Source organism: Leptonychotes weddellii, chromosome 12 (assembly GCF_054177405.1).
Source record: "Leptonychotes weddellii isolate Sample4059 chromosome 12, ASM5417740v2, whole genome shotgun sequence".
Classification (NCBI taxonomy): domain Eukaryota; kingdom Metazoa; phylum Chordata; class Mammalia; order Carnivora; family Phocidae; genus Leptonychotes; species Leptonychotes weddellii.
Window position 1 is genome coordinate 76,464,971 of NC_138380.1, and position 23,519 is coordinate 76,488,489.

The 23,519-nt window shown below is 39.6% G+C and overlaps 1 protein-coding gene across 7 annotated transcripts in view; it reads left to right on the top strand.

The window, feature by feature from the left end:
• The window catches only part of LOC145716378 (uncharacterized), a 116,958-nt gene that overhangs the window by 4,492 nt on the left and 88,947 nt on the right, over positions 1-23,519 (top strand). For 5 of the 7 annotated variants that reach the window (XR_014139009.1, XR_014139010.1, XM_081799665.1 and 2 more), the window contains exon 2: positions 9,415-9,592. Coding sequence is in view for 3 of the 7 variants with exons in the window: in XM_081799665.1 (XP_081655791.1) it covers positions 9,425-9,592 (168 nt within the window). In the remaining 4 variants the exon portion in view is untranslated. Of the gene's footprint in view, positions 1-9,414; positions 9,593-15,098; positions 19,259-20,640; positions 20,774-23,519 lie in introns of those variants that run through there. The other 2 variants (XR_014139011.1, XR_014139012.1) reach the window with 2 other exon arrangements.

Consider the following 23,519-nt stretch of genomic DNA (forward strand, 5'->3'; position numbering starts at 1 on the left):
GGTAACCCCTCTACCTGCTCTTCGTATCCAGCCTCCTGAGCATTGGCTCCCTCTTTTCCATTTAAGTGTTGGTGGTTCTTAGGTGTATGTCACTGCTCTTGATCTCACTTTGCACACTTCTGTGTGATATTATGCATCACAGTGTCTTCTGATAGCTCATAAATGCTGACACTTCCCAAGTTCCCTCCTGCCTTAACCTTGTACCTGATTACTGACTCTTATCCAGATGCCCAGTGGACGTCACCACCTTTGTAACCACAAGCACCTCAGAGTTCATGCCACCCATTTCCATCTTCCCATGTGTCATCTCCTACATTCCTTATCATTCAAGCTACAAACTGGGAATCTTCTTTGACTTCTTTTTTTCCCTCCTCCTCTACATTCAATCAGTTACTATCTCTAGTCAGTTTCTCTTCATTCTCGCTGCTGCTTCTTGCCTTCAGGCCTCAAGTCCGCTTGAGTTTTGTCAATGATTTCCTTACTGACTGGTCTCTCTGCCTTCAGTCTTCCATCTTCTAAACTGTCCTCCATGCTGCTACCAGAATTGTATTTCTAAAATGTAAACCTGAGTATGCTTCAGTCTCTTCAGTAATTCCCTTTTGCATATGGAATAAAAGTCACACTTTTTAGTGTAGATATAAGCCATTCTTGATATATAACCCCAGCAATCCTATCTTTCTCATTCTCCTACAGCTTCCCTCTCTTTCATCTATTCTGAACCATTGTAATTGCCAAAAGAGTTGTACTCCATGTCCCTGTGTGCATTCTCTTTCCTCTGCCTGGAATACAATACTAAAGGTCTGTTTACCCTTCAAGATTTAGTTCAAAAATCTCCCTTGTGTGGTGCTCCTGACTTGTCAGTCAAAATTGATCATGCCTTTGCACCATCATCATTCTGCATAGGATCATTTAACACACTGGTCTCTGCTTCTAGCCTGTGAGCTCCTCTATGGTAGGGATAATGCAGTATTTATGTTTGTGTGCAGAGTATCTGGGATATAGTCAGTGCTCAGTAAATGTATGTTGAAAATAAGTGTATAAAGTGCAGGTTTGTGATCTTTGTGGTAAGAGGGGACCCGGGGTTACAAACTTGAATGCGAAATGGTTTTGGAAGGCTAAAAAGTAATAAAAATAAGGCAGGATGAATGTAATATAATAGGAAGTGGTGAGGACTATGGAAAACTGGGAATACATGCTTTATCTGCAAGGTACATTTGCTTCTCAGCTCTAGCTGATTGTTCCCATATGAAAATGAAGTGGACCTACCTGCTAAATATGTAGATTTTTTTCTAATGTGAAGTTTCCTAAGAAGCTGTGTAAGCCAAACAGAATTTATCTGTGGGTCATTGTAACCCAGTCTGACTTCTGATCTAGAAAAGAAGAGCTTAGTTTGGGTCAGGTACCTTTTGAGAGTTTTGTTTGTTTGTTAATCCACAGCCCTACCTTTGTCAGTTGCTGGAATGGATGCTAAGCAAATAAAAGTGGTCCTTGAACAGCGCAAGTGTCAACTGCGTGGGTCCACTTACATGAGGATTTTTTCAATAAATACAATACTCGAAATGTATTTTCTCTATCTTATGATTTTCTTCATAACAGTTTTTTTTCCAGCTTATTTTTTTATAAGAATACAATATATAATACAATATACAAAAAATGTGTTAATTGACTTACTGTTAAGGCTTCTGGTCAATGGTAGGCTATTAGTAGTTAAGTTTTGGGGGAGTCAAAGGTTGTATGCAGATCTTTGTGCACAGCACCCCTAACCCCTGCGTTGTTCACGGGTCAACTTATACTCAGACTTCCATCCATAATAAGTGTTTGTTAGCAGTGCTTCAAGCTGCCCTCTGCACGTCTTAGAATCTGCTTTCTCTATACATGATGCCCTCCAGTATTCCTGAGCTGAACTACGTTTTCACTCTTTTTCACTCTACAGGTATACTATCCTCTGGCCTTGTCCACATTCCAGACACTCTTGGATAAAGGTCCTTGTGCTTTATAAAACCCTGTACGAACCTTAAAGACATCTCTTTTACCCATCTGGCTTGGACATCTCAAAGTCCTGCCTCTACCACATTGACCTGCTCATTTTTATGTGTCTTTCTGACTTGAGTTATCACTTGTGAAGAGTGGTTCTGTGCTTTAGGAAAGCCTGACCTTTTCAACTACACTTTGTCAATTCTAATTTAGTCCACATCTAGTACAGGGGCCAGCAAACTTGTTTTTAAAGGGTCAGGTAGTAAATATTTTAGGCTTTGCCAACCACATGGTCTTCCTAGCAACTACTGCTTGTTGCCGAAAAGCAGCCATAGACAGCATGTAAAGAAATGGGTGCAACTGTGTCCCAGTAAAACTTCATAAAATTAGGAAGCAGGCTAGATTTGACCTGCAAGACATAGTTTGCAGACTCTTGCTGTAGGATTTTGATTTCCACCTTTAGACCATGTGAAAAGATTGTTGAGCATCTCATGCCACACTCCTCTTTGCTCATGCTGCATCAGCCACACTAGCATTCTCTCTGTTCCTTGATCATGCCCATCCTGTCTGAGACCCTTTGCCCAAGCTGTTTTCCCTACCTGGAATGCTTCCTTCTGCCCACCCACAACTCTCTCTTCTTACAGATGTCATAAGGCCTTCCTTGACCATTCTTAGGTGGCTCTCTTTTCATTATTCTCTATCATAGTACTTTCTTTCGGAACACATATCACTGTAATTATTTTACAATTATTTCTTTACTTTTTATCGTCCGTCTCCCTCAGTAAATAGTAAGCTCCATAAGGACTTTTTTATTCACTCTTATTCACCTATGTATCTGTTGAATCTAGTAAAATGCCTTGTATACATTAAACACTCAACAGGTGTTTATTGGATATATCAGTATCGATAAATCAGTCAGTGACTTAGCCTGTATTATGATTTGCCAATGTAATTGTTTTCACCAGAAACTGATAGAATAGCAAAGGTATATCCACCAAAAAAAAGTCAAAATTTTAGCTTTCTAACGAACCAAGTTATGACTGCATGTGGGTTTCAGTCATGGTCACTGTTTCTTAGTGTATTTTTACATAGATACATTGAAAATTAGTACAACTAGGGGCGTGGCTGGCTTAGTCCATAGAGCATGAGACCCTTAATCTCAGGGTTGTGAGTTCAAGACCCACACTGGGTGTAGAGCCTACTTAAAGCAAACATTTTTTTTAATTTAAAAAAAAAAAAGAAGAAAGAAAATTCATACAACTAGAATGCCATTCTATAGCTTTTTCCCCAAAGGTACAGAATAGCTCCAGCTGCAGATCTGAATAGGTAAAACAACACCAAGTTTATAGCATGAGATTTTATGTGGTATTATGCCTCCATAGGGATGGTCAAGGCTATAAGAAAAACACTGATAAAATCCTGTCCTTTAAGGGAGACTGGGTGGCTCAGTTGGTTAAGTGTTTGCCTTCGGCTCAGGTCATGATCCCGGAGTTCTGGGATTGAGCCCCACACCAGGCTCCCTGCTCAGCACGGAGTCTGCTTCCCCCTCTGCCCCTCACCCCACTCCTGCTTGCTTTCTCATTCTTTCTCTCTCTCAAATAAATAAATAAATCTAAAAAAAAAAAAAAAAAAAGAATTCCTGTCCTTTAGGAAGAAAGGTCTGTTTGGGTAATAGATGAGGTAGTGACAGGAGTCAGAGGGTCAGTTTGATTCTTTGATAGCTGTCTTCAGAACCTGGAGTTAAGCAACTCTGAATAAATTTCAAAAAGAACTCTATTAATAAAGTAGAACAAAACATAGTATCTAAAGCTAGTCTCTATATTCATCTGAAAACCTTCTGTTGTACTATTGGAGTCAAAAGCTTTTAGATCAACATTGCATCTGTCCAAACATAACCCTGTTAAAAGAAGTATTGGAATTAACTTCAGAAAAGGAAATTTACGAAGCTGCATGACATTACATTATTGCCCTTTCTATTAGCAAATAAGATTTCTGTCAAGTTTGAAGTCCATGTATACATATATGATAAGAACCCACTGAACCATAGATTCATCATCAATTTCTCTGGCATGCCAACACTGGGCTCTGTAATGATTATGTAAATCCCTTCCCTCACCCTGATTATAATCATTAAATATAGGAAGTAGAAAAGAACCATTTGAGATCCCAGGGTTGAAATATATTATAGTTGTAAATAGGAGTGTTGCATATGGAAATAATTAAAATAACTGTGGTTAAAAAAATAAAAGGCATTCAATTATTATTAGAATTACAAGAAAAAAATTAAAGCACCTAAATAGCATTTAGTTAGCCATATAGTATCCAATATAAAATATTTTTAAAAAAATAAAGAATGGGGGCGCCTGGCTGGTTTAGTTGGTAGAACATGACTCTTGATCTCAGAGTTGTAAGTTCTAGCCCCACGTTGGGTATAGAGATTACTTAACAATAAAATATTTTAAAAATAAATAGATAAAAATTAAAAAAATAAAGGATGGATATGGGGACACTGGGAGAGAATTATCTGTTAAATTCAACTGCCACTATCAGTTCCATTGGATGTCTCAAAAACATTTCAGATTTATCATACAGCTCCTGCTCACAATATTTTACAGATTTCTCCTCTCCTCAAGCATTGTTAATGGTGGAAGCCCTCAAGTTTCAATTCAAGGACCCTTTTTTCCCCCCGTCACATTATTCTTTTTTCTGGCCAATCTCAAAATGCCATAACTTCAATAAATTGGTTTTATAGTAACAGCTCCCCAGTGGACATCTCTAAACCTGATTGCTCCTCTGTGTTTGTGACGTAACTACTCATCTTCCACATATATGTCAAAAACACCTCAAGCTCAGCATGTCCGTGGCAGAGATGGCTAGTATATGTTTGCCCCTCTTCTTCCTTACTACCTGAACCTTTATTTCATTTAGTTTGCAATGTGCCTAGCTTAAATAGAAAAAAATAGCCTGTCCAACCTCCCTTACTTTTGGAGATGCCAGTGATGTGGTGGAAGTCTTTGGGTAAGGTTTTCAGAAAGCTCCTTTAGGGGTGGGAAGAGGCGCTTAGCCTATTTTCCCTTCCCCCTTTCTCTCCTGCCTGGAACTTGGGTAAGGGGAAAAAAGAAAGGGCAGTAACTGGTCAAGATTGAAAGCTTTCAGCCATATATATATATATATATGTGTATGTATATATATATATATATTTTTTTTATTTAACATTTTAGGTGAGTTGAATTCTCACCTCTTAACCAGTAATACCGTTTTCCAGCAAATATGAGCCACCCACTTGCTCAACCACAACCTTCTTTCCAGTTTGAGTATGTACTCAAGTTCAGCGGAAGGAGAGCAAAGTAGGGGAAAGTGAAGTTGAAAATTTTAAGGGAGGGAGTGGCCCATAGTTTAAAGGCTTCATTGAAGAACCAGGAGCAACCACAAAGCAGGAAGAAAGTATAAAGAGTAAAAGGAGCCAAATAGAGTAAACAGAAAGCATCCATAAATGTTTTTTTTGGAGTTAATTTTGCTGCCAGAACTTTTATATGGAAGGACATCACATCACTTTAGAAAGGGATAGGAAGCCTATAAAATGTATGACAGGAGGCTTATTCAATGTTGTAAAGCTCTAAAAAGAAAAGCATGTTTTGTTGTCCTACTCAGTTCTCTGGGAAGAAGGAGCTATTTTAGCTAATAACTGGTGGGTAGAGGATAAAGTATACTATAACCATGAAACCTAGGTGTGGCAAAGAGGTGTAAAGAAAAATGATAAACTCATAGAATGTCTGGATTGAAAAACGAACCCGTACCCAATTTGTGAATTTTCTTTACCACATATCCTTTCCTTTCTTCTTGAACAGGAACACTTCGCCTCCAGAATAACTGTTCTCTCCTTCATAGTTTCAGCCACACTACCAGATCATCACTGTGTCTAGAAGTGTAATACTTACTGAGTGCCTCATATAAGCCTCATGTTTGTGGACATTTCACCTCATCCCATGCTTTGAAAAGTTTTCCAGGGCCCTTTTCAAAACTAAACTGGAATTCCACATTCATTCTGACTCTAAACCAGTTTTCTTTCTAGTATGTCCTATCTTGCAAGGGGAAGCAGAAATCTAAAGCATCAAAATTTTAAATTCAAACGTTGACCAGGCCTTTTTAGAAGTTTCAGTTAATGAAATTGCTATATTCAGAAAATAGGCATTCAAAAAAGATGCAGTGTTCCTTAGGGCACTGGTGCTTTTATCTCCTAAAAAAAAATAGGCCAGGATTATTTCTAGGGGAAGGAGTGAGAATGGGAGAGAGTAGGGAAGACCAACAGACCTATAGAAACAGTGGCCTCAGCTTCCAGAGACACTTTATAATTCAGTTGCCCAGAGAAAGTCTGGGTAAGCTGAACATCCTGAAGCAGGTCTAACAGATTCCAAGGGGAGAAGGGGATGACCCACAGTTAGAAGAAAAGAGTTTTGTGCAAATACTGTACCTAGAGCCAGGAAATTTCAAAGCTATGACTGTCACGAAGTTATTTCATCATTTTAGTTTCACAGATTTTACTTTGAAAAGCTTTTCTGTATAATTTATTTACAGGGCCATGAAATAACATGTATCTTGCCTTAGATTCAAGTGCTGGCTCTTGATTCCCCTCAGATGAATTAGTACTTCTCTATCTTTGGTTGAAAAATAGATGTAACTTTAAACAGTTAAAGAACCATCAAATAAATAACCACTTTTTAACTTTTAAATCTAACTCAAGCTGTGATTAAATCTGCTTACATTATAATTCCTATTCTTTTTTTTTTTTTTAAGATTTTATTTTTAAGTAATCGCCACACCCAACATGGGGCTCAGACTCCCAACCATGAGACCACGAGTCGCAAGCTCCACCAACTGAGCCAGCCAGGTGCCCCTGTAATTCCTATTCTTAGGATTTTAATCCTGGTCTTTCCCCCATATTTAATTTTTTTTTAAAGATTTTATTTATTTATTTATTTGAGAGAGAGAGAGAAACAGCATGAGAGGGGAGAGGGTCAGAGGGAGAAGTAGGCTCCCCGCTGAGCTGGGAGCCCGATGTGGGACTCTTTCCCAGGACTCCGGGATCATGACCTGAGCTGAAGGCAGTCACTTAACCAACTGAGCCATCCAGGTGCCCCTCCATATTTAATTTTAATGCATGAAAAATTCAAATTCTATACTATTGTCACTAGGAGTTTTACATCTATTAGGGAAAGAGGACAGAAAAAGGAAGGTACAAATCTAGTCCTTAGAAACCTTGAATACCAAGGCCCAAAACCTGGGATCAAAGTTTGCCGTATCCAACCTTGCCAACATAGATGCATAAGTCTAAGTCCCAAAGAGGAGAAACTCTCTTTTTGTAAAGTTATTTACAAAATAAAAAATAAAATATTTTAAAAATAAATAGATAAAAATTAAAAAAATAAAGGATGGATATGGATATGGGGACACTGGGAGAGAATTATCTGTTAAATTCAACTGCCACTATCAGTTCCATTGGATGTCTCAAAAACATTTCAGATTTGTCATACAGCTCCTGCTCACAGATGCTTAACCAACTGAACCACCCAGGCACCCCTCACAGCTTTCTGCAAACCAAATAATAATAGGAAAAATTTGAAATTCTGAAATTAGATTTATTTTTGCTCTTACTAAAAAATCATTGGAATTTAAAATGTCATATTCACTTTACACAACTAATGTCTTCATTTAGCTGTCTTATTTATATTCCTGTTTATGACTATTTACTTTTTTTATTTGAGAGCATAAAAATACTTTGAAAGTAGAATCATTAAATACTTTGGTGTTGGTTGTAAAACAATGTTTAGGTAGCTTCTTTCTTTTTCTCTATTTTTAAAAATTAAATGTCTATTTTGAAGGGATATTTGCCACACATATAGATGCCAAAGGAGAGAAGAAGGGTTTAAAATACTGTTAAACTAGGGACACCTGGGTGGCTCAGTCGGTTAAGCATCTGCCTTCGGCTAAGGTCATGATCCCAGGGTCCTGGGATCAAGTTCCCTATCAGGCTCCTTGCTCAGCGGGGAGCCTGCTTCTCCCTCCCTCCGCCTGCCTCTCTCATTCTCATTCTCTCTGACAAATAAATAAATAAAATATTTTAAAAAATAAAATAAAATACTGTTAAACTAAAGCCAATGAAACTTAAATCAATGGTTATTCTTACAGGAGGGATCAAGTCAATACTTATCCTATTCTTGAAAAGGAATATCTGAAAGTGGACTGTTAGTGGTGTTAAAAGTAAGACTTTCCTTAATTTCAAGAAGCATATATTAAGCACTTATTTTGTGCCAAACTCCGTTTTAGGCACTGGAAATACAAAAATGGATAAAACACAATTCCTGCTTTTAGTAGACTTACTGTCTAGTGAAATGTTAAGTTGAAACACATGAAATTGCTTTGTTTTTTTAGGTGAAAATGGTCGAACACCAGTTCAGCCTAACATGTATATGTGAACAGAGATTTGCCATGATAGAGACAGGAACGAGGTACTACTACATGCACCAAGAAAGTGCTTCATGCTGCCTAGAGCACGCAGTGAAAGCTTCCCAAAGGAGATGACATTTGAGCTGAGTTTTAGAAAATGATTGGGAGGGGCGCCTGGGTGGCTCAGTCGTTACGCGTCTGCCTTCGGCTCAGGTCTTGATCCCAGAGTCCTGGGATAGAGCCCCGCATCAGGCTCCCTGCTCAGTGGGAGGCCTGCTTCTCCCTCTCCCACTCCCCCTGCTTGTGTTCCCTCTCTCGCTGTGTCTCTCTCTGTCAAATAAATAATAAAATATTAAAAAAAAAAAAAAAAAAGAAAATGATTGGGAGTTCACTGTGTATTTCCAGGAAGCAAAGAGAATGAGGGCATTCCAGAAATAGGAAAGAGCATGTGCAGAGTCGTTGAACCGAGAATGAGCCTCGCACATGTAGGAAACTGCAAATAGTTCAGACTGGTTGGTATGCCAGATATGTCCCCTGGGGGTGACAGGAGACAAGGCAGGTAAAGTAAGCAGAGGGCAGAGGGTTGGGTGTGGTAAGCCAAAGAGCTTGATTTTATCCTTGAAGTTGGTGAGATGTATGTAACCCAGAGAGTGTGTGAGGCAATCTGTCAGGGTTCAGAAAGAAAATATTACCACTTATATATTTACCTTTGCCTTATCTTTTTAAATTTTCCAATTAAACGGGTTATAATGCATGTAATTCTTAATGCAGTAGTGGATATAAATAATTTATGAATAAGTAAATTTGCATGTATTATGGTATGTTACAGGTTGAATTGTGTCCCCCCACAATTCATGTTGAAGTCCTAACCCCTAGTATCTCAGAATATGACTTTATTTGGAAATAGGGTCATTGCAGATGTAATTAGTTAAAATGAGATCACACCAGAGTAGTGTGGGCCCCTAATCCAATATAACTGGTGTCCTTATAAAATAGAGCACGCCACATGAAGATGAACGCAGAGATTGGGTTGATGCTTCTACAAGCCAAGGAAGTCCAGGATGGCCAGTGTACCCTCAGAAGCTGTGGGAGAAGCATGAAACAGATCTTTCCCTCACTGCCATCAGAAGGAACCATTCGTGCTGCAGAATCATGGATTCTAACCTCCAAAACTGTGAGCCGATTTTCTATTGTTTAAGCCATCCAGTTTGTGGTACTATGTTATGGCGGCTTTCAAAAACTAATACATGGTGCATGGTCAAAAAGTTTGGAGACCCCAGTTAGAGAATGAGAGCCATTGAAGAGTTGATTTATGTTTAAGAGTCCACATTATTGTATGTACTCTCTGTATTTAATAATTTATTTTAACTCGAAGAGATTTCTTGTCTTCTCAGCACTTACTCTATTTCTTAAAGCCATTATAGTTGGAAAAGAATCTGTTCACATTTGTGTTTGGTGTAGTTTATGTTAGAGTAGGAAGGAATTAGGAAATATTTGACCTTTAGTTCAAAGCAGGGTGGTGATATTCAACAGTTTTAGTGGGGAAAAAATTTATGTTTAAGAACCCCATTATGCAGAGGTGGAGCCTAAATCAGAAATAGGGTCCTACCAACAGAACTCATAGCTGTGAAAAGTCTGATAGTGTATCATTGGTGCAAGGAGGACTGTGGGCAATGCATGTATTATTCTGGCTGTGTTAATCTTCAAGTGCTAAAGACAACCAGTCCTTTTTATACAAGGTATACATTAGTCATGTGCCTGAGGTTCCAAAATAGTATGATTGAGAGAGTTCTCAAGGCCAGAGGTAACACCTTACACTCAGATGTAAGTCTTTGGAACCTGTGTGTGGGTCTACAAAGTCCAGAAGTCGGCAATACATTAATTATATTACTTAATATTAACTAATATATTAATGTAAAAACCAGGTCAGTAATATATTAATTAACATATTAATAAATTATTGTGTTTATATATTAACACAAAATATATTTACATATTAATGCAATTAACATATATATAAATATTTTTGGGTTTTTTGTTATTTTAGGTCTTTGTAGGCCATGGAATATTTGATCATTTCTGGCGTTATTTATGCAAGTCAACTAAAGCATTTTGAAATAGTACTACTTTTCTGAAAATTCAGATGTATTTGTAATAGCTCTGTCATCCTTTAGACAAAGAGTTTTTAGACTTTTTAAAGTAACAGAACGCTTTCTTAAAATAAATGTCTATGTGGAAGCCCAATATGCCATAACTGCATTAGTAGTTTACCCATCATAGAGGACTGGCCATTTGTAAAGTTCTATATTTTGTGGATATATTTTCAGTATTCACTGTAATTTGCTAGCAGAATGAGAAGGAATTTATATAGAAGAGGATAATAAATATGCTACTGACCTATGATCATAGAGCTTGTGCTTGGTGTAGCTTTCCAGTGGTGGGACTACATTTATAAATCCCATCCATCATCTCTAATTCAGTCCCCTTTGTAACCAGCACGGCAGTCTGTGACCTACAGCTACTTGGTCCAGAATATAATGTCTACTGTCCCAGAGAAACAGATTTCTCATAAGGGACTTCCTTTTCCAGCTTCCACCACTGTTCTTTTAACAGTTTTTGTTTTTGCGCTATTCATTTTAACTACACTTTGCTACCTTTGGACTCTAATAGACTCAAAAACCTGTTTGTCCAGTTTGGTACATGTTTGTTTGTTTTTTTTCCTCATTCATGACTTATAATCATATTGCTGTAGGCTGATAAGTATTTGGAGCTATATATACTTTTTATATGTTTAGATTGTTACAAAAGCTAGCACCATATGGAGAAGTTGGGGATAGCAGTGGAGTCTTTCAGAATTAGAGTTTTTGCCTTCATGGTATTTATCAAATGGCTCATTTTTTAAGAACAAGATCGGTCAGGTAGCCAATCTGCCAGTAAATTACAATTCAGACTTTTCTACCTTTTTCTAAAATGTACATATAAAAGGATAGAAATAATAGGCTCTAAGTGGTCATCAGTGAATCTTTTCAATAAAAATATACCCAGAGTCTGTATTCCTTTTTTGTGGTTGTTGAAGTATAATCAACATACAGGGTTATATTAGTTTCAGGTGTACAATATAATGATTTAACAATTCTATATATTACTACCCAGAATCTTGTATCAAATGTTTTTTGAGCCCCTACCATGTGCTCATTATGCTAAGTTTTAAGTATACAGTGACAGACTAAATGAACATGATCCTGGCCTCATGGGATAAATATATTACAAACACATACATACCCACACTAAATATATATATATGTATATATATATATATACACACACACACATATAAAATATAATATAATATAATAATAAAATGCAGTAATATAATACTCTGATACAAGTTATGAGGGAAATAAACAGAGTTCTTAAGTGGGAGGAGAAGAAGCTACTTTAAATAGAACAGTCAGAAAAGGAATGAGAAGTGAAAAGAAAGCATTCTAGGCAAAAAAAATAGCTTGTGCAAAGGCCCTGAGACCCAGTAAAGTACTGGGCTCATCAAGGAATGAGACCTTAAGTTCCCTGAGGAAAAATGTTTTTTCTTTTGTCTAGAACATGTATGTTACATAACAATCACTATAGAAATATTTGTTTACAACTGAATGAGTATCTGTATACTTAGGATTTAGTGAGTACAAGTTGAGGTTGAAGAAGTAGGAAAGGACTGGACCATGCCAAGCCCTGTTAAAAATTGGGATCTAATTTACATTTTATAAAGATCACTTACAACTGTGTAAGGAATTGTTTGGTAAAAGAAGGGAAACCCAAAACTGAAAGAAGAGAAATCAGGTTTGTGATACAGTGGCGGTAGTGACAGGTAGACCAGAGAAATCAGTAAATAACTGAATATTAGAGCCAAGGTCAATGGGTTTAACTTCCTGCCCACTTCACCTCTTCAGCAGCTTAGCAAAGTGATTGTAACCAATATATATTTTTGTACCCCTAGAACTCCCACAGCCCCTCGAACCCCCAGACCAAGGCTGGAAAGAAATTAACCTTTGTCTAAGAATTTAATCAAGCCCTTGAAAAAAGTAATTTCAGAGTTTCTCCTGAGTCTTTGTATAACTAAAGGAGTGACCATCTTAAATGAAGTCACCAGGAAGATCAGAAGTGTAGATTATTCTACATAACTGACTTGGTTTATGCCCAATGAGTGTTTCTTTTGAAGAGATTTTACCACACACACAGAAGCAAAAGCAAGGGAAAATCATTTTTTTAAATATTGCTAAGCTAAATAAAACCATGATACTAAACTAATAGTTATTCCTCCAGAAGGCTTGCCTCTCTCACACCTCCTCTGGCAAAGTTGCAAGGAAATAGTTCTTTTCATAGAAGCTCTACCTGTCCTTCTGGGCAGTGACCGGCAGAATTGAGCCTAGGGACTGGTGGAGAAGTGTCTGGGATGCTAAGGAGCAGTTGCTTGGTGCATAATTAAGAACGTTAAGACAAAGTCTCATGGGGCGCCTGGCTCGCTCAGTTGGTGGAGCATGCAACTCTTGATCTCATGATCTTATGAGTTTAAGTCCCATGTTGGGCTTGGAGCCTACCTAATGAAAAAAGTAAAAATAAGGGGCACCTGGGTAGTGCAGTCAGTTAAGCAGTGGCCTCTTGGTTTCGGCTCAGGTCATGAGCTCAGGGTTGTGGGATCAAGCCCCACATTGAGCTTCGTGCTCAGCAGGGAGTCGCTTGAAATCATCTCTCTCTCCCTTTCCCTCTGCCCCTCTCCGCCATGCACTTCTCTCTCACTAAAATAAATAAATCTTTAAAAAAAAGGGGGGGGCCTGGGTGGCTCAGTTGTTAAGCATCTGCCTTCGGCTCAGGTCATGATCCCAGGCTCCTGGGATCGAGCCCCAAATCGGGCTCCCTGCTCCACAGGAAGCCTGTTTCTACCTCTCCCACTCCCCCTGCTTGTGTTCCCTCTCTCGCTGTCTCTCTCTCTCAGATAAATAAAATCTTAAAAAAAAAAATGAAGTCTCTTTTCCCCTAGCATACACTAAAAATAACATTGACTGGGGCTGTGAGGCTGATGATTGTTTTATAACCCTGATTAGCAAGCACGTAGGTTCTCAGTGACTCGGGATTTGCTACCTCACAAAGTAGCCTGTCCCACTTTTGTACTGCCCTAGTCTTCAGACAGTTATTTCTTTCACTGAGCCAAGTATTTCCCCCGCATTCCTTCCCCCTGTATATAGTTCTACTCTCTAGAACTTCAGTAAATAAGGCTAATCCCTTTTGTTCAAATTTTAAGATTTTATTTTGGAATGGCTGCCTGGGCTGCTTTTAATCTTTTAATCTATTGCAAGAGAAAATGAAGCAAGGGCAGGAGTTAAACTTAAAAGATGCAGAGGACAAAGTGCCCCATATGAAGGCAGGTTTTGTCTTAAGATTTGCCAGTCGCTGCAGCCTTTTCAATGAGGCAACTCAGTCTGCACCTGCATGATTGCCTCGATATTCTCCTGGATCTTAAGGGAACCTCAGGTTCCGGGTGGGCAGGCCTCTGCTGGAATAATAATAATAATAATAGCCAAAATAATTAAAAAGCATATCATTGCCGCCATCTCTTCTCCTTCTCCAATCTTAGGTCACTTACAGAACTGGTAGAAAGTTATCTAGATCCTCCCTTTGAGTTCTAGGATGCCCACCCTCTCACATCCTTGACCTTGATATAACCTGATGCTTCCCAATCCTGAGATACTCCTGGGTTCTGTAGAAAGGAGTGGCTGTGTTCTCCCTCAGCATATTCTGTACTATACTCTCTCCTGCCCTCTTTCTTCAGGAGCTATTCTTCTCTTCCAGAAATGTAACCTCTGTGCCATACTCTTCATGTTGTAGTTTTACACCTTTTAAAAAAAAAAATTCCTTTAGGGGTGCCTGGGTGGTGCATTCGGTTAAGTATCTGACTCTTGGTTTCAGCTCAGGTCATGATATCAGGGTTGTGGATTGGAGACATGGTTTGGGCTCTACGCTCAGGAGGGAGTCTGCTTGTCCCTTTCCCTCTGCTCTACCCCGACCCCTGGTACGCACGCTGTCTCTTTCTCAAATAAATAAATAAAATCTAAAAAAAAATTAAAAATGCCTTTATTATCATTATATTGGGACTTCTTGTAGGAGAAGAGCTAAATATGCACTGTCAATGAGCCAGCTTGTGCTAGAAACAGTAACACGACATGTATGGTCGGCTGTACAAGCATATCAAATTTGGAAAACAGAGAAAAGTAAGCATCTATAATCGTACCACACTAACACAAACCCAGTGATCCATTTTTTTAATACATTTATTCATTCATTCAAGTCAGAGATATTTACTGAGTACCGCAGGCCTCAAGTTTCAAATTTCATAGCATCAGGTATCCATTTGAGGTCTAGAGCTTTAGCCCTCGCCTGGTTTCTTCTCCCTTTGTAGTTACAATCATATTTTAATATAACTAAATCACACCCCAGTATTTTTTTTTTTTTTTTTACAAATCAGTGGTTTTTAGCATATTTACAAAGTTGTGCAACCATTACCACAATCTAATTTCAGAACTTTTTCATCACCCCAGAAAGAAACCACACACCCATTAGCAGTCACTCCTTATTTCCCCTACTCTTCTGCCAGCCCTAGTTAACCACTCATATACTTTCCATCTCTGTAGATGTCATTCCTGCTGCTCACAGAGAGGATAGGTGCAGATGTGGAGAAAAGTGAGCTCTGGTTTGGAAGTAAGCTTCTACTTCTGATCTCTGCTTCTCTGCCATCCCCAAAATTTGAAGTTAAACTTCCTGCCCCTTTGGAGATGTTATTCCAAAGATTTTCATCTGATCTCCAAAAGATAACCATATATAATATATGTAAACAAATATATTCCTAAATTTAATCTTATTTCCTGTGAATGAGTCATCCTAGTGCATACACATGCACACACACTCACCTGGCCCTGACTTATATTTCACAGCCTTCTTGTCTGACCGGACAGTGAAGGACATCATGCCTCAAACACTGTCCCCTAATTCCCTAATTCCTAGGTTCTTCAAAGCAGGCTGTCATACCTCTATCTAGCTGATTTTAGGTGAGATGTTTCAAAAATACTAGGTAACTGTAAAGAGTGGGAGCCTGTAGAATGAACCATGGGGAACGACTTGGGGAAGCACCACTCTCTGTCGTGTGTACAACCAGAATTGAACGTGGAGAGACAAAGAGGAGTGGCACGTCAGGGTAAGAAGGCTCCTTAGCAGTTGCCTTTTCCAACTAGTGCATCTTAGCCGACCCAGCCCCCCCACCCCACCCCTCAGGAGTGGTCCTTTGTGATGTCTAAGCTCCCCGTGGCCACCACTGGCTGTGGTGAGGGCCCAGCTGACCAAACAAAGCTGAGGGGGTGTGAATCCTCATTGTCCCAGGAGAGGTATATATACAGAGGACAGGAATCCTGGGGTAGACACCTGAGAGGCTGCACCATGGCAAAAGTGGCAGAGAAATCATGGGAGCCACAAACCACAAACACCAAGCGGCGGAGGAAGAGGAAGAACCCCTCTCGATCCAGATCAAGAGGCGCTAGCAAGGTCAGATGATCCTGCCCAAGCTCTCTTCTTCCTCATTTATGTTTTCTCCCCCTCCATTCCCTCCCCAGATAATCCTGCCTCTGCCTGGCACAAACCTCCTCCTTAGCTCCCCACTTTCCACCCAGCCCCCATTCCCTCCTCCCAACTCAGTGCCCTCTGGGCTCACCGTGTTGCCTTACCAGGTGCTAAAGATCTACAAAAAGGTAAAAAGATCACTTCACATGAGTTCAAGAAAAAAATACTCTCCTAAAGTTATAAGTACTTCCAGAAGAAAGAAGAGAGCGAGAAGGGCCAACAAGTTTCATCGATTGCCATAGACTGAGAGCCAAAAGCAGCCAGGCCAGACCCAGCGGACGCTATGGGGCGACACCACTCCAAGACAAGACCCATGCCAACATACCTACAGAGCAAGCTTCAGAGACCTCAGACAGTCTGCATCTAGAGTCCTGGCTGCAGAGAATGGCCAGCTGCATAAGACTGACTCAGACCCTAATGTGGAACATGGAACACAAATGGAGGTGATCAAAATAAAGCCAACAGGGTGGGAGAAGCCCCTCCAAAAAAATAAAATTAGGCACTCTGCACAACAATGAGTTGAGTTCTGTTGCATTACTGCTTGAGATCGCTCCTCAGAATGAGAGAGTGAAATGACAGAGAGGCTTAGCATCTTTGCCTGTAAACCAAGTCCCTGGTCCCCTGACATCTACCTCAGGAGAAAATGTACAGACATCCAACCAGGGGTGGAAAAATATCCTTTCCACCAGATTCCCTATCTATGGCAGACGAGTTTAACAACTTCCTTAGTTGGTAGTCAACATTCATTTTAAATGTGGGTGAAATCGGGAGAACACAGCAATGCCCGTGCTCACTCTAAGAGGCTTAAAGGGGAAGGGAAAGGGGGTCAAGGAAAAAGGAGAAAGCCACAATGTCCCCAGGAGGCAATGACTTTGTCAGTCTTGATGCAGAACCAAGCTGCTCCAGTAACTTGGAAATAATTCAGTTGGAAGTTGAAGGTCCCTCAACTTCAGAGGCTATCTCATCCTCTGTTGACCTAATGGTGAGTTGTAACAAAGGGCAGCAGCACCAGGCGCGGCCACCAGGAGAGGGTACTCATGGGGTCACATCAAGCAGAGACCTCACAGTTACCCTTCTCGGGTCTGATTTTGCCCACCTTCCCCCCACCCTCCCCATCAGTTGTTCTTCCCCTCTAATGCCCAGAATGGAGCACTCACTCCATGTGCCCTGCAGAGGCAGAAATGGTTGGGATTCAATATTTATAGGTTAGAACAATGATCCTCAAAAAACTGTGAATCTCTCCAAGAGAATGTGAAAAACTGTACACCTTCTTGTACAATTTTAAGTTCACATCCCCAAATTTTTATCATGAGTTTAAATATTTACTAAGGATATAATTTCTAATTGATGATAAATATATTTAAAATAGAACTATTACATTAGTCATTTTTTTTTAATTTACAGTCTGATGTATATTATTGTCCAGATAAATTCTGCCTCACTTTGCTCTGGAATTACTCCAGAGAGAGGCCACCAGACGGGGTTATTATTTGGCCTGTATTTTTCTCAGAAAACTTTGAATCTGCTCAAGTATTTAAACAAGCACATGGTGAGACCATTTTTTGCCATGCCATATGAAAGAGATGATTTTTTCTGTGAATTTTTAAAGGCTGCTGTGATCTGCTACTGGCCTGAACCATTACAAGTAGCAGTGTGACTCCTGCTTGCAAGATGTGTTGGTGCAAACTGTAGCCCAGCAGTAAAGCAAATAAACTAATTGCGTGCAGTTTAAAAATCAGATGTCCAGTGTTGCATAGCATCTTTTGTGAGCAGGAAAGCTGGGCTATTTTACTAGTGAAAAATATAACACAGGTGTATTTATATCAATTAGCTGAAATTTAACATGCTTATGGCATAACATTGGAAACAGTCTCTCCTTCATCACCTGTGGCACTTTCCAAATCATTTTATTAAATTTAAAACAAATTCCTTTGTCTCTGGAAAGATGGATCCACAGAAAACTGATAGCATTAGTTGCCTCTGGGAAAGGGAACCTCATGAGTAGCTGGCACTGGTGTGGGAGGGGAGTTTCCATTGTAGGTCGTCTTGTTATCTATTGAATTTTAAGCCATGGGCATTGTATATTCAAATTTAAAATACAATATAATTTTAGGGATGCCTGGGTGGCTCAGTCAGTTAAGCGTCTGCCTTCAGCTCAGGTCATGATCCCAGGGTGCTGGGATTGAGCCCCGCATCGGGCTCCCTGCTCAGCGGGGAGCCTGCTTCTCCCTCTGCTTGCCGCTCCCCCTGCTTGTGCTCTCTTTCTCTCTCGGACAAATAAAATATTTTAAAGAAATAATAAAATAAAATACAATAAATTTTAAAAATAAGAGAGTTAACTAATTAAGTCATAACTTAAAAAAAAAAAAAAGATTTTGCTGGCCAAAATTGTAATAAGATGTATTTATTTTGGTTTTCAATCATTAAGACATTTCTCTAGTTCTCGAAGATTTATCCATGAGGCATACACAGTAATAGCATAATGGCAACAAGAAAATTACTAGTAGGGGGCGCCTCGGTGGTTGGGGGGGGCAGTCTGTTGAGTGTCCGACTCTTAGTTTTGGCTCAGATTGCAGTCTCAGGGTTATGAGATCGATCCCCACATTGGCCTCACACTCAGTGCGGAGTCAGCTTGGGTCTCTCTTTCCCTCTCCCCATGTTCCTCCCCACTGTGCATGCACTCTCTCTCTCAATAAATATTTAAAAAAGAAAGATAGCGGGAAGGGAAAGATGAAGGGGGAGAAATCAGAGGGGGAGATGAACCATGAAAGACTATGGACTCTGAGAAACAAACGGAGGGTTCTAGAGGGGAGGGGGGTGGGGGGATGGGTTAGCCTGGTGATGGGTATTAAAGAGGGCACGTACTGAATGGAGCACTGGGTGTTATACGCAAACAATGAATCATGGAACACTACATCAAAAACTAATGATGTAATGTATGGTGATTAACATAACATAATAAAATAAAAATAAATAAATAAATAAGAAAGAAAGTTACTGGTAGGAAGACATCAAAACAGATTAATGAAACCAGGTTAGCACCAAGAGGCCCAAACAAGAAACTAAGACTCAGAGTATCCCAACTTTTTATTTTTAAAAATGAAAAGATGAGTACAGTGAACCACCATGTTAACACTCTTCCCCTGAATCTCACCATTAGTTAAATATGTTACAAATACCATATTTGTGGGTGCCTGGGTGGCTCAGTCGGTTGAGCGACTGCCTTCGGCTCAGGTCATGATCCTGGAGTCCCTGGATCAAGTCCCGCATCGGGCTCCCTGCTCGGCAGGGAGCCTGCTTCTCCCTCTGACCCTCCCCCCTCTCATGTACTTTCTCGCTCTCTCAAATAAATAAATAAATCTTAAAAAAAAAACAAAACAAATACCATATTTGCTTTATCACTACTCTGTTTTGGTCTTCAGTAGGCCAGCTTCATCAGAATGTCCTGACAGGACTTTGCCCTTTGAAACCCTATAGCACGTTGTTCTCCTATCACCAGAGCTGCTGGTGTGGGATCCTCCAAGATCCTGCGCACCTGCGGGTGTTGCCTGCTTTTACAACTTGGATCTGGGCCCTTTTGTGATATAATCAACAGAATTCCACATTAACTGAATTGATCATTAACTTTTGTCGGGTGCATTGTAGGGAGGTGCTGTGGAACTGGCATAGAGGAGGGAAAGTCTTAGAGCGCCTTGGAGGAGTTCTATCCATTTATAATAAACTGGTGATCCAGTAAGTAATACGTTTCTCTGAGTGTGAGCCACGCTAGCAAATTAATCGAACCCAGTGACGGGGCTGTGGGACCTTCCAGGTTAGAGCTCGTCAGTCAGAAGCACACGTAACAACCTGGACTTGTGATTGAATCTAAAGGTGGTGGGGGGGGGGTGGGCGGTCTTGCCAATCAGAATCTTTTTTTTTTTTGGTAATTTTTTTTTATTAACAATGTATTATTTGTTTCAGAGATACAGGTCTGTGATTCATCAGTCTTACACAATTCACAGCGCTCACCATAGCACATACCCTCCCCAATGTCCATCACCCAGCCACCCCATCTCTTCGACCCCCCACCACTCCAGCAACCCTCAGTTTGTTTCCTGAGATTAAGAGTCTCTTATGGTTTGTCTCCCTCTCTGGTTTCATCTTGTTTCACTTTTTCCTCTCTTCCCCTATGATCCTCTGCCTTGTTTCTCAAATTCCACATATCAGTGAGATCCTTTGATAATTGTCTTTCTCTGATTGGCCAGTCAGAATCTTTAACTGGGATGTGATGCTATCCCAGGTAGATAGAGTCAGAATGAAGTTGAACTGTAGGACATCCAGCTGGGGTCTGAGAATTGCTTAGTGTGGGGAAAAACACACATGGTAATTGGTGTCGGAATCGTATTAAACACAGGGTTCAAGTGCCTAACAGAGAGGGAACTAGAGCACTTAAATGAGATTATTGTTAAATTATCTACATTTCTAAGTTAAAAAAACAAATTATCATCAGGCTAATAGAACAGCGTTAAAGTAAAAGAAGATAGTGCAGACTTTGCAGTTTCATCTTTCTCCCTTTGCATTTAGGGGGTGAAGAGTGTAAACTGGAGAATAAATATTTGTGTACATGCTTTGCCCAACAAGATTTCCAAAAAGCAGAAGATACTTCAGAGAGAGAACTATTTCCCCTGGACAAACAGAATAGCTTAACATTTCAGAACCGCTCTGGAGAGAATCACTGTGTCATGATGGGGATTCCTGGTAACCACCCCTTCCAAGAGGTCAGAGAAACTGCTCACCTTGCTGCCTCCCCACCATACACACACAGAGGAACTGTCCTTAATCAGGAGCGCAAAGACTTACTATCAGCTCCTTTCTGTTCTTGCTATCCTGGATCCCAAAGAAGACGTCCAAATACAACATTTTTTTTTTCTTAAAAATATTCCTCATACTTGATCTGATGATTTGTACTTTTTTTTTAAATTGAGGTATAACTGACATACAATATCCTATTAGTTTTAGGTGTATATCATAGTGATTCAATACATTCAGTACATTACAAAAGGATTCCCATGATAAATTTAGTTGCCATCTGTCCCCATACAAAGTCACTGCAATATTTTTGACTCTATGTCCTGTGCTATACATTGCACCATCCTGACTGACTTATTTTACAGCTGGAAGTTTGTATCTCTTAATTCCCTTCACCTCTTTTGCTTGGCACCCCAATAGCCTCTCCCAGCTCAGATAACTAATAGTATGCTCCCTGTCTATGAGTTTGTTTCTGTTTTGTTTTGTTTTTTCATTTGTTTTATTTTTTAGATTCCACATGTAAGTGAAATCATAGGATTTATCCTTCTCTGTCTGACTTATGTCGCTTAGAGATTTTTATATTTAATACAATCCATTGAGTGCTTTTCTACTTTCTAAATTATTTCTATTTCCAATTTTATTTTATTATTTTTAAAAGATTTTATTTATTTATTTGAGAGAGTGAGCGAGAGAGAGAATACAAGCAGGGCAAGCAGCAGAGGTAGAGGGAGAAGCAGGCTCCCCGCTGAGCAGGCCCCAGGCCCCCGGGATCACGACCTGAGCCAAAGGCAGACAGATGCCCAACTGATCAAGCCACCCAGGCGCCCTCTAAATTATTTCTATTTAACTAAGTACAAAATTGAATTTAATTGTCTTCGTAATCATTTTTGCAAAAGCCCAAATTATAGATCGCTCCATTCATCAATTTCTTAAAAGTTTTTTTTTTTTTTAATATTTTATTTATTTATTTGACAGAGGGAGACACAGCAAGAGAGGGAACGCAAGCAGGGGGAGTGGGAGAGGGAGAAGCAGGCTTCCCGCCGAGCAGGGAGCCCGATGCGGTTCTCGATCCCAGGACTCTGGGATCATGACCTGAGCCGAAGGCAGTCGCTTAACGACTGAGCCACCCAGGCACCCTCTTAAAAGTTTTTTAGTTTGTTTTTACAGTATTTAGTTTCTAACTTCCATTGCTCTGGTTTTTGTTTTGTTTTGTGTTCTTAATCCCGTGATTTAACTTTCTGTTTAACCTAAACCTCAGGCTTGGGAACCATCTCTTTATATACTTGTAGGTAATTGTTCATCCTGCCTGAATGTCTTGTATTTGACTGAACATGCCCACTTCTTCTCACAATTTCTCAGATGTTTAATTTTACAAACCTTTAATCAGTTGCTATTCTCCTCTGAACGCTCTCCAAGTTTTTTCTCTTTATACAGCATGACATGAAAATTAAATATAGTTTGTTCCAACCGAAGCCTGCCCAATGCCAAATAAAGCAAAAATAATTGCTTCTTTTTTTCACACCTATGCCTTCATGCAATCCCATAGAGCATTTGTCTCCTGTTTCAACAGAGAAGTCTCATCCAATTTAACACCAGCCATAATTGTTGGATCTCACTTGGCTTTGTTTCATCTACAGCTGTCTTAAGCAGTATTTCCACATGTTTGTTACAGTTCAGTAGCATATTAAAAGTTAAATGTTAAGTCTATAAAATTTTTTCTTCCACATATTTTTACTTCAAAGATTGTTCCGTGAACAACTGGTATAAATATGAATTCAGGGGCGCCTGGGTGGCTCAGTCGTTAAGCGTCTGCCTTCGGCTTAGGTCGTGATCCTAGGGTCCTGGGATAGAGCCCCACATCGGGCTCCCTGCTCCGCGGGAAGCCTGCTTCTCCCTCTCCCACTCCCCCTGCTTGTGTTCCCTCTCTCTCTGTGTCTCTCTCTGTCAAATAAATAAATAAAATCTTTAAGAAAAAAAAACAAATATGAATTTAGTGCTAGGAGTCTCAAGAACTAAGACTTGAATGATCCGGAGGGGTTTTGTTTTTTGTGTATTGCAACCTCAGTGAAATAACACATTTGTGTGTCATGTTCTGATATGAAGTGATCACAAATAATTTACCATAATAAATCACCAAGGTCTTGAATTATTTATGTATGTACATGTTTGTATACACACACACACACACATGTTTATGAGTGATTTGAAAATCACTTTCTCATATGCGTTCCAATATGAGTTCCTGAGAGAGAAAGAGTTAAAATTACAGCTGACATGCAGGGAATTATACATAATCCACAGCCTATCTTTGTGGCCATTTTGAATTACTTTCATGTTTTGAGTCACTTTTCAAATTTTTGTCCATGACTAGGTAGAAGAGGAAATTGCAAATGAGTGCATCAAAATCTGTATTAACACAAAAATAAAATGTCTCTAAGCATTATTATTAGTTGAGAGCTAACAGTTATGATGGCCAAAGGAGAGCTCTCAGAGTGATGTAAAAGTCCTTCTTACATTAGTAACAAGGGGGTGGGGGTGCAATCTACCAATTTTATGTTTTTATTTTAGCAATAAAATAAGGTTAATTTATGTGGTTTTCAATAGTATGAACTTATTAATGTTAATGGAGAGTTGAGGTTAGGGGAGAATTGTGA